Consider the following 16,762-nt stretch of genomic DNA (forward strand, 5'->3'; position numbering starts at 1 on the left):
AACAGACCTAATATTGGACTACTTGATATGTCAAATTGATTATTAAGTATCTGACTTTTGGTTTTTACAGTTTTTTTTAATTTTTAGTGCCTCTAAATTGATTAGTCTGTTACCATGCCCGTTTTTATGTAAGATGTTTGCACCGGTGCTATGACAGAATGTATGATCTTTATCGATCAAATGATTTGCGAATTCGGAAAAACCGTTATTATTGAGGCAACGAAGATGATCCTTTATCCTAATATTAACATTACGTGATGTCTTACCGATATAGAAAGCCGAACAATTATTACAATTTAATTTATAAATCCCCGAATGACTTAATTTATCGTCCTTATCTTTAGAATTAATTAGAAATTTACCTATATTGTTATTGGTATAAAAGGCCGGTTTGACTTCAGAAGGAAGGTTTTTTACACTTAAGGTAGAAAAGTGATTAATGAATAAAATTCGCCGCCATTGATAATTAATATTACTATCATTGATTTGAGGACAAGGACTAGCGAAGAGGAAGCGATTAATGGTTATATGTTTTAGTTTTTTATTTAAGATTAAATCTATAAAATTTGATTCATAGCCATTATTTACTGCTATGTTTTTAATTAGTTTTAGTTCACTATCAAAATTACTATCGGACATTGGAATTGTGACTAAACGATGGACCATTGAATGGAATGCGGAGTGCTTATGTGAAATAGGGTTATTGGAGGTGCTGTGTATGACAACGTCAGTATAAGAGGGTTGACGAAAAATGTTAAAATTAATTCTGTGATTAACGATCGATAAGGTAAGGTCTAAAAAAATTAAGGTTGAATTTATGCCTATTTTTAATGTGAATTTAATAGTATTATGAAAAGAGTTTATAAGATTGAGGAAGGAATTCAGTTGACGCTAAGTCCCTGTCCATATACACAAAAAATCATCAACGTATCTTTTCCAGTACAAGACATTTTTAATAAGATGTGAGGTACTAGATAAAATTTTATTCTCTAAGTTATCCATGAATATATCAGCAATCAGAGGACTGGTAGGGCTCCCCATAGCTAGGCCGTCACGTTGCTGATATATAACATTATTAAATTGAAAATAATTTTGATTCAGGCATATATTAAACAAGGAAGTTAAATCTTTTATAAAATCTATAGAGAGATCGAAACTATTTAATAAATCAGAAATTAAACCTTTACTCTCTTCTATGGGAACATTGGGGAACAAATTTACAACGTCAAAAGAAATTAGTGTAGAATTACTAGGGAGAATCATATCTTTCAATTCTTCTACTAATGAAAAAGAGTTTTTAAGGGTATGTTTAGGTGAAAAAACATTGGTATTTTGAAACACATTAGTAATAACGAAAGATATGTGTATTTTAAGGAACCTATATAATTTAGGAGTTTTGGGATTTTTAGTTAAAAATTTAACTTTGTGATATGATTCATTTTTGAATATTTTAGTTTTAGATGCTTGAAGTGTTTGTTTCACATTTTCTTGGAACTTATTGGTTGGGTCTTCCGCAAGTATTGCGAAATTGACACTGTCAATGAAGTCCGCCACTTTAGAATTATATTCATTTCGAGGGAGTATGATCACTGTATTCCCCTTGTCCGCTTTCGTGAGGATCAAATCTCCATCTGTTAGTTTGGCACGAATATTCTTCACTATAGTCAACTCAGGATTTGGGTTAGGTTTAAATTTAGGTATTATTTTTTGTAAAGTTTCAGCACTTTTGTAACAGAATTTTTTCGGTTTACCACATAGAGCTGTGTCTATATCCACTGCTACCTCTTCTATTGCAGCATTAAAATTATTATTCGAGTATTTAAGGTTATATTTTAATCCCTTTGCCAATAGGGATATCTCCTCAGGAAGAAAATGTACAGAAAATGTACAGATGTATAGAAAGGGGGGGGGTCATCACTTTGACGGAATCACTTTGACGGAACATAGCGATTCTCCCATACATCAAAGGCTCAACAGATAAAATTAGTCGTATCCTCAAAAGCAATAAAATCAAAACAATTTATAAATCGGAAAATAAAATCTCATCTCTATTAAGATGTCTGAAAGACCACATTCCACTTGAGTCTCATGGTATTTATAAAATACCTTGTGGGGCATGTGAAAAGGTGTATATTGGACGGTGTAACAAAAAAATATCATGTAGAATTGCAGAACACAAGGTGGATGTCACTAATAAACGCTTAACTTCATCCATAGTGCAACATGTCCTTAATGAAGGTCATAAAATGGACTTTAATAATACCACAACAATAACTAGCATATACAATGAGCCAAAAAGAATTTACCGCGAAGCAATTGAAATCCATAAACATAAAAATAATATGAATACCAGAAATGACTCAATTAGAATCCCCAACACCTGGAAAGTTATAATTGACCAAAATAACCCAAAACCGGCATTTCCAAAATTCTCAGAAACACTTCCAACAAGTTCAAAGCAACCCAATCAGGTCGCTACACACATACTGCTTGATATTGCCAACCCCGCCCCCACCCCCTCTACCGTCAAATCACTATCAACACGCATACTTCGTCCGAGACATAAGAATTGATAAGCACCCACTTGTATCTTGACTTCTGGACCGAACAGACACGCGAAAGCGTTCAGTTTGAGACGAAATTCAGGACATAAGGCCTCTGAAGATGGACAGTGAGATCTGTCCGAAACGTCAGAAAATAAAAAGTCCTTTTAAGGACTACTTTACGCGGGTAAACCGAGAACATTACTCTACATCTTACACCCGTGAAAACCTTAACCATAACATATATATATGTTTACCGCCATTCCGCTTTTAACAAAATATCTGTTAACCATATGTTTTTTTGTGTTCATTGTAATAAATGCCTTCGAAATGCTAATCTAATAATAGGTAGACGTCATATTGACAGTTTAAACATTCTACTGTGACAAAACGCCCAATGATTCCCTAACTAATCTGGAATAACGGCAGCTACCAAATAAATAGCGATGAATATAAGTATGAGTACTTACTTTACCAATAACCATCACAGGCGTGGGATAGTATGTTTAACAGGAAGAAACGGCTCTCGGAGAAGAAAGCACTTGTTAGCACTTGTCAAAAATATTTAAAGGTTATGCATAGACAAAAATGAAGTCATAGACAATTATTGTTATTTTAATGGCGACCAGATAACTCAAAAAAAAAACATTTTTATCGTGTGACATTTGAACACATACATATTGTTAACATACATATTCATCATATGATAATTAATCACGGTAATTAATAAGAATGGTTATTATTAAGAACGATCTTAACTAAGAATAATTTTAAAGAAAATTTCATATTCAGCACAATTTGCGAGTCATTCCACGCGAGTGGTACCACTTAACAATATATAGGCGGAAAACAAATTTAGCTATTATGTATTTCAAAATTAGGAACAATTTTATCGATAGCCCATTCCTCTTGGGATGCTATGATTTATATGTACCAGACCAGTACAGCTAGGGTTGCCAGACGTCCTTTATTTTAAAGGACGTCCTCTATTTCAGACCCAAAAATTGATCTTGTCTTCTAATTTAAAATCTTCAATAGACGACATTACTTTGTCGTTTGATTTGGAAAAAATAAATGAATTAGCGTGATTTCGCGCGATGTGCTGCGAGGCGGCGGGCGGCGGCGCGGTGCGGGCGGCTGAGTCGAAATGCGGAACACGGTCGGGCAAATATTGCTCGGCGCCTATTTCCTCTGCTAGGTGAGGTGACGCGTGATGTAAGAGAGAGTGTTATTTCGTCTGTACGCAAGTAAATCGAATTGAAGATGCCTTTTTTGGAATGGCAGTCCAGCAAATTTTTCGAAAAATGTCTACTTCTCAGGCTGAAAAATACACTACAATATTTTTGGAGTGGTATCAAAATGTACTGACATATATAGAATCGCGATTTAGTAATAAGTAATTTCTATTGTTTGCAGCCGCTGACACTGACGAAAGAAATTAAGTTCCAGGATTTGTGCATCATGGTATCAAAACTACAGATACCTAATATTAACCTTGATGCATTGTATGAAGAGTTCTGTATATTAAAGCCTCTCCTGACGAAAATTATAGACGACAAGAAAATGTTCTTGAAATTTGGATTCAGATTCTCAAATCTACGGATGAAAACAAGAATCTGCTAAAATAATACAATACGTATTTTCCATCCCCGTTTCTAATGCCCAAGCCGAAAGGATTTTTCCTTGTGTACGAAAACGTGGACCGAAATTGAAATAAGTTAAATATTGATACATTAAAAGCCAAAAGTAATACCAAGTATTAACTTTATTTATTACTTTAAATGCAAAATGACTAATTAAGGTCGTACTACTTAAGGCAAGACCAAACCGCCGCGATCATTTTGCGTCCGCGATGGCGTGCACGGTGAGCTTCCTGTGTGCGTGCAGAACCGTTCACACCAAACTAGCAACTAGCGATCGGCTGGCGTCCGTGGCACTCGTACGTTCGTGTCGGTTGTGTGGTAGGTATAGCTCGGAGCGGGAACCATTTCAATAATCATAATCATGTTTGGAGACGAATCTGAAGAAGAATGATTACTTCTGTTTTTGTGAAAAAATTACTGATACAATTTTTTAAGAGAAAATAATTTCTAAAAGATGCATGTTTTTAATGTTTTTTGTAGTTTTTTTCACTGGTATAATATTGATATTTATTCAAGTATAAACAAATATCGCTAGGTGAAAATAGAAGATGTTAATTCGTGAAAATATTAATTCATAAAAATGTATGTCCTATAAAAATAAATATATTTTTTCTAAAACTTACCACTTAATCCCAATAATTCTCCTATTTTCTTCCAAACTTGATACTTCTTTCTATTATTTTTATATTCTGGATGTGAAGTGTCATAAAGTAAACGATGCTTGCTAATTTCATTGATCATTCTCTCTGTATTTGTATCCGACATCATGAGAAATACCACAAACTCAGAGATAATTACGTTGCGTGCAGCGTGCAGATCCTGCAAGCAGCAACTGATCGCCACGTCCAGACGCTGCACAGGACGCCGCGGCCAGTCAGAGAATGCTTCGATGTGAACACGTTGCTACAAGTTCATACATAACATCTGATCGCCACCGTGCACGGGATCGCGGACGCGCTTTGATCGCGGCGGTTTGTTCGGGCCTTTACTTGGCTTCGATTTATATTGTGTATTAACATTGTTTTTTTATTAATAAATGTAAATACTGATACCATAACAGCATTTTATTTAAAAAATATCAATGTCCTTTATTTTCATCATATGTCCTTTATTAAATCGTATCAAATCCTCTAATTCAGAAAACGGGAGCTGGCAACCCTAACTACAGCCGAAGTCGATACCATGACCTATTCAAAGTACCAAAAGGCAAAACTGACGTCCCGGCAAAGCATAGCACGACGTGGAGAGGTGTGCTGTTAAACGAACTTGCAAAGAATGTGGATGTAAGTGACTGTTCTCTAAATGACTTAAAACAATTATTAAATAGTCACCTAGCTAAATGCTGACATATATAAAATTGTACTGTAATTGGACAAAATATTCTGTTGTGCAATAAAAAAAATATATATAAAAATATGCCAAACAACACTTAACAAACTGTTACCTTCTTTATGGTCACCGTCATGCCTCCGACTAAAGCCTTTTCCCCAAAATGTGTTCTTCAATCAATTAATTTTCTAATTTGTTTATTAAAATACTTAATTGGGACGATTCGATATTTTTGGCGCGATATAGGGGTATGTCAACATTTTTCATTTCAAATTCAATATGTTATTACAGCTGTATTTAGAAATGAATAAAACAAAGTAAGTAAACATTTCCGGTGAAAGAAACAATTTGGATATCGTTCCCTATAGACACCTCACCTGTGCTATTAACGAATTCACATAAATCAAGTCAGTAACCTGGAAATATTGACATCTAATGACGTACCGAAATGTACAAGACATTTAGATCTGTTCTGGGGGGCAAGCACAGAAAATTCGATAACTTAACAATATCGGATCGACAGACGTAACTTCCGACGAGTTTATATCAATACCCCCTAGCATGTAAAAGCTATCGGTAACTATACCAATATTGATAACGCAATAAATAAGAAATCGATATACGCTGGCAATACTGAAGCATTTGTCTATGGATCGCTTCTCAAACGTCAAACGTCAAACTTCAACGGTTACCAACGGCTTTACGTATTATCTACAAAAATCAACTTATTATGATGTCGAAGTCAAATGAATCAATGTAAGTTATTTATTTATCTTGTTTATATGGGATTATCAATAAAGATGTGCTTGTAGACATTCAGAATGCTTTATTACAATTTCAGCAAGAAAGTACGGTCGACGGCCAGTCAGATTGATTTTCTCACCAACTATATGGCAAGTCATTCAGAATTCGCTGCTGGCAGATTTGTTGGTCCTCAGGGTGCCCAAAAAAACCGCGACATGTGGCAGAAGTTGGCAGAGCAATTGGCTGAACTAGGTCCTGCTAAGTCAGCCGAGCAGTGGAAAACAGTGAGTATTTTAACTTACCTAAACAAACTGGCTTTTTTTTTACGAAAATGCCGGACTTCTAATCTAATCTATCATGAAGACACTTAATATAAGTCCGTAAAACACTTTTAAGCTGATATTATTTTTGTTCTTTTCAGACATGGCGTGATTTAAAGTGTAAGTCGCGGGCAAAAAACGCCGATGCCAAGCGAGCTGCTCTCAGAACTGGAAACACTGTTACCATACCGGTATTAAGTGACATCACTCAAAAAGTGATTAGTATCATTGGCAGAGCCAGTTCTGAGGGCAGTGGAGTTCCCGAAAGCTGCATAGGAGAGGGACCAGAACAACTTGTGCTGGATATTGAGGTCACTAATGTCTTAGAATGTTAATATAATATATATTTGCTGTCAAAATGGAAGTTATCGTTCATCATCAATGCCAATTATTTGTGTTTTATAGTACTCCGATCAGCAGCTCTTCACGCCTCAGCCCAGTGTAGGGATGGAAACTGGGCTGAGAAGTCAACCCAACCCAGCCAAGAAGAGGAAGCTAGCTGCTACGCCAGATGTCGGCTGTCGTATGGCAAAAGCTCAAGAAGTCAGCAACAACATCTCTAAAGAGCTTGTGGCAGTCGCCAACAGATTTACAGATGTTTTTGAGGTATTTCCTACATATTTCTTTTTGAATCACTCCCAAGTAATTTCAAATTAAGTAAAATTTATGAATTGTTATTTATAATTTCAGAGTTCAGTGGCAACCTTTCAAAGTTCAGCGGCGGCCTTCTTATTCTCATTAACTTACTAATTAACCATCACGCCGTTTCCCGCAGGGGTAGGCAGTACCAGTACAAAGGATGTACCGCCAATCAACTCGGTCTTGGCACACACTTCTTGCCTCTTTCACATTCATACATCGTCTCATAAATTAATGTCATCATATACAATGTAAAACGAAAATACGTCGATGTAAAATATAATATATTTTACATCCATAGACCATATTATGGTCTCATCGGTAAATTAATGAATTACTATCTATCGTTTCAGAGGTACACTGCAGCACAAGAAGAAAGGGTTGACATACTCCGACAACAGATATTGAGGTATTACAGTACATATTTCATATTATTATGATGTCACTTGAATGATTGAGTATGTCTCAAGAGAGGCACGAGAAACACGATAATTAAAAGTTCATGAAGCGAGGCTAGCAGCCTACAATGGAAATCTGGTACCTACTCTAATATATATATATATATATATATATATATATATATATATATATATCCAGGAGTAATTTATTGAATAATTTTATACCGTTAAATAAATAATGATGTTTTGCTGTTGTAGTTCGAACAAGTGGTACGGTTAGTCCTCCAATATAAATAATTATTTAGCTTAAAATTAATTATGGAATATTATTTTTATCAAATAAATCTTTATGTAATTGAAATTCTTAATGTACGAGTATTTTTGTCATAAATTTTTGTGAGAAGGGGAACCGGGAAACCTTGGAAAACATTTATTGTTGGATAGTTATATGGCTTTTTTAAATATGATTTTTATTAATATTTTTTGAATTGTCACAAGTGGACGTAGGTATGATTTATACGCACCCCCCACCCCCCGCAAACCACGATTTCATATTGTAGTAGTGTAGAATGTGCAAGTGCAAAATAAATACCTTTAAGTATTTTTAATGATACAGTATTTCTAAGTCTAAAAAACACAAAGATGAGTTTTCTCATTCTGTCTACTGTGGAGTTTATTTGACTTTTCCATTTGATGTTATTATCGATAATTATTCCAAGATGTTCACAGCCTAAGCACCCTGATCAAGTTTCTGAAGGAATCGCTTGGGTACCTACTCACGCACTCTACACCTCCTTCCTTGACTGGACTATAAGGGTATAATAGAGCTATGTATTCGATACATGCGATTATATTAAATGGCTTATTATTTAGATTCATTAATTGACAAACAGTTTGCGTTACATATTGGTATTTCGTTAACATTGATATCAGTAAATTTTTCTTTAGCATAGACTAAAATTCCACTTGGTTATTACTTTTATTTTTGTGATAATTTGTGACATATTGTTTGTAGTTTGGAATACTTGGTATATTTTTATGTATTGCATGTGAGTGTGCCTCGGATAGTATTAAAAAATCTGGTTGTGGACATAATGTTAAATACATAGGTATACCAGAAGTTCGTCCATGTTTCAAATTATACTCCTTATGTTTAAGTGCAAGATTGTTAGTAGATTTATTATATTGTTCTAGATTTTAGTGCATTCGCTGTATGTTTCACATACGTATTCTTCTATATTTTGATTTTTTGTTGATTTAATTTAAGTTAAAGTTTTCATTGCATTTATGAAGGTGTGATAAAATATAAAGTTATAATTCTATAAATATATTAATAATAATCCTCACAATTTGTGTTACGATATTCTTGCTAGTTTTCAATTCATATCTTGAGGTTTTTATTTTATTCTATAAGATTTATTTTATATTCAGATAATATTCGGGAACTTATAAATTGTTTGTTTAATTGACAACAATATTTAATTTAAAATAAAACAATAACTTTGTAAACACCACTTTTTTTTATACTTTGTGCCGACCGGGTTTCGCTCCCAAAAAAAACGCTTTTTCTTTTTTAAAAAACAACAACGGACGCAATACTACCAACGTAATGCGAAAACGCATCACGATCGTCGTTATGCATTAAAAACTATGCAGGATGCTTCTTAGTTCTTAGTGTCAAGCGGCATCGTTGTAAATTAACCCAACGTTGCCAAATCTGATGATTTACTCAACCAAACGCTCAAATAATTTATAAAAATGTACTCGTGAATGGCCACGGGGACGCAGTACTATCGAAGTAATGCGTGGACGCAGCAAAATCGTCGTTATGCATTAAAAACCACGCAAGACGATTCTAAGTTCTGAGTATCAAGCGGCATCGTTGTAAATTAACCAAATGTTGCCAAATCTGATGATTTACTCAACCAAACGCTCAAATAATATTTAACAATGTACTCCGAATGGCCACGAGGACGCAATACTATCGACGTAATGCGTAGACGCAGCAAGACCGTCGTTTTGTATTCATAATAATATTTCAACGTGATCGGCCAGGGGGACGCAATACTATCAAAGTAATGCGTGGATGCAGCATGACCGTCGTTGTATATTCAAAATAATATCTACTCGTGATCGTTCACTGGGACGCAATACTATCGACGTGATGCATGGAAGCATCATGATTGTCATTATGAGTTAAAAATAGTATATTCTCATGAGCGGCTACGGGGACGCAGTACTATCGACGTAATGCGTGGACGCAGCACGACCGTCGTTATGTATATAAAATAATATCTACTCGTAATCGGTCTCGAGGACGCAATACTAACGATGTAATGCGTAGACGCAGCACGATCGTCGTTATGTATCGAAAATTATATTACTTCGTGGACGCGGCAAGATCGTAGAAATGAATAAAAACATACACTGCTCGATATATACATCGTGTAGCGAACCTGTCGGCAAAATGTCAAACGTTCAATATTCGTTTCCAGACATTCTGAGACATTTTTTACTTCCACAAAAATTTTTGCCATACGATTCTACATGGGGTAAGCATCGTTCTGGCCAATTTTGAGGTCAAAACATTGTAGCGTCCGTATATCGGACGCTGTAAGTCGGTGGACGCTGCAATGCTATGGAGTTTTTAGGGGTCGGACGCAACAAATGTAGCGGGATATATATTAATCTTAACCACAGATGAAACGGTCGTACGTTCCAGACAGGTAAATATATCGTAGACCATAAATAAATCACTCATTTCAGGTTTCTATAAATGGAGAAATCATAAAAAAAGTGGATGAAATTAAATATCTAGGTGTTATTATAGACTCAAAATTGAACTTCTCAAAAAATGCAGACTATACAATTAAAAAAATTGCAAAAAAAAATATCATTTCTTGGTAGAATCAGAAACAAAGTAAACAAAGAAACATGCCAGATAATATACAATACAATTATATCACCACACTTTAATTACCGTTCAAGTATTCTTTTTCTCTGCAATAAAGAGAAAATGAAAAAAATGCAAATACTGCAAAATAAAGCAATGCGAATAATACTTAAGCGCAACATATACACACGGATAAGAGACACGTTAAAGGAGCTGAATATTTTGACGGTGAAGCAAACTATGTATTTGAATGTACTTATTTTTATACATAAAATTAACTTAGGGATGATGTCTAAGGAACTGAAAAGAAAAATAAATTACAATAACGAGATACACGGACACGGGACGAGAAATTCTAAGCAAATTAGATTGCCAACAAGAAAAAAAACAAGCACCCAAAAATCTCTGATGTACCAGGCCGTTCAACTCTATAACAAAATCCCGAAGGACATTGCTGTGATAGAAAATATTAATAAGTTCAAAAATGAATTAAGAAAATATGTCTATCTCAATTATTAATGTTTCTTTTTTTGTGACTTTATTGAAATATTTAAAGAAAGATTATGTTTGCCAAACAATGTACATGTTTATATGTTTATAAAACTATTAGCACACACGAAGATGTGAGCTAACTTAAGATTTATAAATAAAAATAAATATATGCAGAGAAATCTCAAGGCCATTTAAAAAAGTTCAACCATAGACAATAAAACTGCAAAGAGCGAACATTGTTTATTCACCATCCAAAAAAAATGATATTTAAAAAATATATTTATTGTAATGCAGAAAAAAGAAAATAAAAAAACGCAGAGCTATCCACATATTAATATATTTATTTTTATTTTCAAAAAGATAATGGATAATAATAATACAAAACAGGGTCGGTACCACCAATGTATTTATCATTGAAGTAGAAGATAATACTAATAAATCTATACGAAACAGAACAAGACACAGAAAAATAAAAAGTAACGGTCTCAACTGGAAATCGAACCCAGGATTTTTGTCTTACTGCAACAAATTAATAGGATTTAATTTGACCCTGCACAAAAAAAGTATTGAAGTTGTTGAAAGATATTCATTATGTCAAGTAATAACAAAGAATAGGGCCGGCCCCATGCGGGCGCAATTGTAGCAGTCCGCTCCGGGCTATGAATTTCCAAGGCTGATAATACCTAAACGAACACACCACCTTTAAGATTATCTTTCATTAAAACCGCGCTAGGCAAACATGAAAATCATCCAAATATAATTGATTACAGTGATCGCCTATCTACTACCTAGGGCAGTGTTTTCCAGCCTTTTTTATGCCATGCCCCTCCGGCATCTTTTTTAACTAAACAGAAGGTAAATTTTCAAATCATTTTAAAATATGTTTGTAAACATTTGAACCCCTAATGAAATTAAATAAAACCTGTTCTAATACATATATTTAACCCTAGATTCGTAACCTTATCTATGAGGAACATTATTCATAAACATTCATCTCACAGACGACTAAATTTAAGTGACGAGTTTTGGGATACTTGTAAATAAAATAAATAAATTAAGTATGGCACTCTTTAATATGTTTAATTAGGTAACAAAAAAAATAATAATTGAGTTAAAATTAAATTTCATTGGTTCATTCCACACACATGAGGCCGCGATGGTCCATGCACATATACTTTTTGCATTGCTTGCATTGGAACCTTGTCATATGCCGTTTTTTATAATCACAATAACCACAAACCTTTTTTTGAGTACCACTTAGACTAGATGTGGCAATGGTAGGCATTTCATCTAAAACTTCGGCGATTTTCCTTTTTAGGCATCTCTTCAAAGTTGGCATTCCGTGTTTTTACGTAACCATGTCGTTATCACTGTCGGAATCTGTCGGGACGATTTTATCTAATTCCACATGATCTTCGACATCACTGATTTCTACATCCTTTTGCTGACTGGTAAAATCATCATCACCAGAATCAGATAAACGATTCAAATAGTCATCAATTTGCCGATCATCCATTCTAAAATAAAATTAAAGGATTTGATGTAAAATACACATAATAATACATTTTGAACGATAAAATAAGATGTTACTATAAATAATAACTCATATAGAATAATATCATATACTTACTTTTACTCTGTATAACTAGAACTCATCAAAAACAATGTTTTCAAAATAACTTGCAGTCTCGTCAAAAGTTACACTATTCATAATCATTCGTCTCTCAGACGTTCAAAGGTCTATAACTTGTACACAAGCCTTCACTGCGAGGCAAACGAACCCGCGTTACTAATGAACAAGCGATCTAGGAAGGTACTTGAGAGATCATCATTCTATCTCTTTCACTCGAGACACTTGAAACAAATTTACGTTTTGCGCGGTCTGTGGGACGGATGGATATGAATCTAGGGTTAAACTGAAATTAAATTCAGTTACGCTTGCTACAAAGAAATTTTATGTCCGGATATTACTTAGTTAATTTAAGTCTTAGGTCCCATCCATTAGTTATATCCAATCAATTTAGTTTTTTAGTGAGTAAATTGCTTATGGCACTAAAACCACATTCCACCAAATAAGATGAGGTAAAGGTCAATAATAAGTTTCTGACTTGAAAAGTGGTTTCTTTGTTTTTCGATAATTATTGAAATCATGACGGGTTTCATTCCATATTAAGTACAATTTGGCGTACAGTATAATTTTGTACCTATCAGGCATTTTTTTGAACGACCGATGAGTATTCCCTTTTCTATGTGGAATGCCTACGTGTCTCATCTCTAAAGCGGGTGCCCTACCTCTGAGGCGTTATGCTCCACCGGTGAGGCGTACGCCCCACTGTGGGAAACACTATCCTAGGGCCTAGGCATCTACTGGTTTTGTCAAGAAGCGCTAAAATTTTACTTGCGCCATGCGCTATTTGGCTCAGGACCGGCCTGACTAGACGAACAACAATACTAACGCCCTTTGACTTGTACGTGGTATTAATTAAATCATAATACACAAACCATAATATAAGAAATACAAATCGTGTACATAATAAAAACATAATAATGTACATAGTAAAAGCTTGAATAAACATAAAGCTCGTAAAAAAACCAAACATATTATGAAATAGAAGTTAAAAATATGTAATCAATATTTTTATTTTGGATACTGAGAATTCGTGGTGGAATTCCATTATCTCTAAGTAGGTATTTTAAATTAAAGTGACATCCACGTCTATCTGATTGTGCGCTTAGATCTTCTAAGCTATGCGACTGATTTTGATAAGATTTTCACAATCATTTAGAGAATTTCTCTCGAAAGGTTTAGACACATAACATTTGCATATTATTTTGATAAAAAGCAGAGAAAAGTCGATTAAAAGATTATTTTTGGGCGCTTACATTCCTAACGCTGGCTAAACCTTTTGAGATGCATCAAACTAATGTATGTATGTACTATAATAATAATGTACTAGGTAGGCCATGTGATACAGTCCTTGTGTTTTTTATTCTGAAAACAACAAACAAGGCCATAGCACCATTTGACGCAACTCGCCGATTTATATAATTATTGGTACCTCTTGCTAAAAAATTACCGGAAATAAAAAAAGTCATTTTTGAAAATCTGAGTGTTAAAAATGTATAATTTTGTATATAAGAGCACATAAAAATGACGTACTTAATGAATACTGCTGCTCAATCATATTTATAAATTATTTACATTTACTTAAAAGAGCTGAAATAATTTAGCTGTAAATGTGTCTAAATTAAAGACGAAAATATCAGCGACAACTATTAAGTCCTTGCTATTGTCCTGGAGTAACAGCGACCACTATTAAGTCCTTGCTATTGTCCTGGAGTAACAGACATATGAATTAATAAAAGCCCGGCTGTAGAGGTATAAAGATCGACCTCGGGATAAGTAACCAAACGTAGCGAACTACTTGGGGTGACCTATGGCAGAATGGTTCCCTGGGCGACGGTACCCGTACCCGCCTTCCCAAATTTTAGTTAAATATCATAAGTATCATTTCCAACAGCCGCCAAGCTGATGAATTGATGATCGTCGTTGGAAGCATATACCTGAACTCCGGAGGAACCAAATATCTGATATCGAAAATCACCATTCACCCCGACTACAATAAAACTCATGCCTGGGCCAATGATATCGCCATCCTTACCACCAGCGAGCCTATCACCACCAGCACTAGCGTCGGCTTCATCGCTCTGCCTACCAGCTCTACTGGCGGCGGAGTCCAAGTCACGCTAACTGGATGGGGACATACCAAGGTGAGTTTTGTTCGAGCACACAGCTCTTCAACTAATTACATACTTTTCTATAATTCTGACTATTAATCTCAAGTGCCATGTCTTCCTCAGGCGTCCGCAACTTCTTCTACCTTTAAAATTCACTCCTTTATTCGTTCATTGTATTATTCGTTTATATTTCACAAACAATGCAATGCTTATTACTATAAGCGAGCAGCGGAAAGCGGGCGGCGAACTGCGCGAAGCCATCATTTTATTTCTACAGAAAGCAGCAGTGAACTTCGCGCGCTAGACAGGGTATGGAAGGTAGGTTTTGGGATTACGAAAAAAACAATAATACTCCCAAGTACAGCGGTCTTGCATGTATGTCTAAATGAGTATATATTTTGGACAATATATTTTTCAAAATTCTTTGGAATTCGTTTTTTTATTGCCGAGTCTCATTTTTATGAAATAGTGCAATTTCATGACCCAGGACTGTTTTTATAGATTTCTTAAGACATAGAATAAATCTGAAAGGACAGACCTTTTCAATGACTAAGGTACAAACTGTAAGTCGAAGTATCGAAATCATTCCATCCGCTGTTACAAAAGCGTTTTGAATCATCACAAGTTAGTGCTTCCTCACGAATCGGCGTCTCAGAACTAAACTAGCTCGCGAGATGTGGGCGGGAAACAGCCCTTTCTTGTGTACCAAAGTTGCCAGAGTCAACACGTGTGATGCGCTCTTCTCTAGCGTTGCGCGGAAACCAAAATAATTTAAAACGTGTCGATATTAGAGCTTTTGACAAGAATTGTAGGATGGACTCCTGGCTGGATCCTACTGCGAATCTGCTACCCTTCATGTGCTTTGATAACAATTCAGTGCCAAGTTTCTGTTTATAATTCACCAGAATAGAGAGAGGATAGGAGAGATTAGGTATAGAATGCATTTACCCGTATTGTAATTCATGAACCCGTATGTATAAGCTTGAAATGATCTGTGTACATCTCCTTTGTGTTGAGCCCTACCATAATATACACTTGATAAATATCACTTGTTGTTATTAATGATCGCCGTCCTGACATAAATGAAATAATCAGAACAAGAGAGCTGTTCCCTGGCCTGGGACAACTCAATATGGTGCTTTGAGCTAGCCGTGAATTGTCTTAGGTTTGGCTGGCACTCAAACCTGCTTCCCGTCTTATTTTGCCCTGCCATTGTGTAGCAGGAGTACTCTATTTTAAATAACTAATGTAGCACCCTTACACTGGGGCCTAAACATAACACCGTGAAGCGATCAAAAACATATGATGAAGTTGATGTTAAAATTAATTGCTGCACTGGGGTAATTCCGAAAACGCAGAGATCTGTTGAAAACTCACAGCGTGAATTCACTTCCTACTATTATTTGAAATTATCAAGTATTGGTTTTAATACACGTGATGACGTGTTTACTAGAATATTCCGTCTTCCATCACAAATCACAGAGCAAGCAGGTTTTTGCAGACCAACAGGGAGATCGGACCATTTCTAGAGTAGATCTTTAAAATCATCATGTGATTGTTCCGTTGTAAATAAAATTCAGTGAGTTTTACCAATGTTTTTATTGAACAGACCTTGAAAACTCAAAGAATGATTTACATTATTTTTCAGTCTGGAACACGCTCCAACACCCTCCAGAAGATCACTCTTCTCACCATCTCTGATGAAGACTGTAAAAACAAGTCCACTAGTCTCATCGTAGACGAGACTAACGTGTGCACACTCACCAAGGTTGGCGAGGGAGCTTGCAGAGTAAGTCATACATTATTTAGGTGTTGTTTTTTGTAAGGTCTAGAGGCAAAATGGCGGATGACTAATACATTTTTTTCGAGTACATAACTTCCCATTTATGAGGGGTATTTTTGCAAAACTTACTTATAACAATTTCGTTTTCATAATGTCTTTGGCAACGGTATTCATAGTTTGTGAAAATACCGAAGAAAAATTCGCCACCTGTGTACGAAATTTCCAAATATTGGGTAAATT

At 35.1% G+C, this 16,762-nt stretch overlaps 2 protein-coding genes across 2 annotated transcripts in view; both read left to right on the forward strand.

Annotated features, from left to right (window-relative positions):
* Positions 1-16,762, forward strand: part of LOC149415946 (partner of xrn-2 protein 1-like) — a 597,347-nt gene that overhangs the window by 476,417 nt on the left and 104,168 nt on the right. The window lies entirely within an intron of this gene.
* The window catches only part of LOC149415949 (uncharacterized), a 69,999-nt gene continuing 59,535 nt past the window's right edge, over positions 6,299-16,762 (forward strand). The window contains exons 1-4 of the mRNA XM_089642012.1: positions 6,299-6,543; positions 6,681-6,890; positions 6,985-7,185; positions 7,572-7,627. Coding sequence (XP_089498138.1) covers positions 6,337-6,543; positions 6,681-6,890; positions 6,985-7,185; positions 7,572-7,627 — 674 coding nt within the window. The 5' untranslated portion in view covers positions 6,299-6,336. The remainder of the gene's footprint in view (positions 6,544-6,680; positions 6,891-6,984; positions 7,186-7,571; positions 7,628-16,762) is intronic.

The sequence above is a fragment of the Hesperophylax consimilis genome, chromosome 17 (assembly GCF_061612785.1).
Source record: "Hesperophylax consimilis isolate HC1 chromosome 17, BYU_Hcon_1.0, whole genome shotgun sequence".
Lineage (NCBI taxonomy): Eukaryota > Metazoa > Arthropoda > Insecta > Trichoptera > Limnephilidae > Hesperophylax > Hesperophylax consimilis.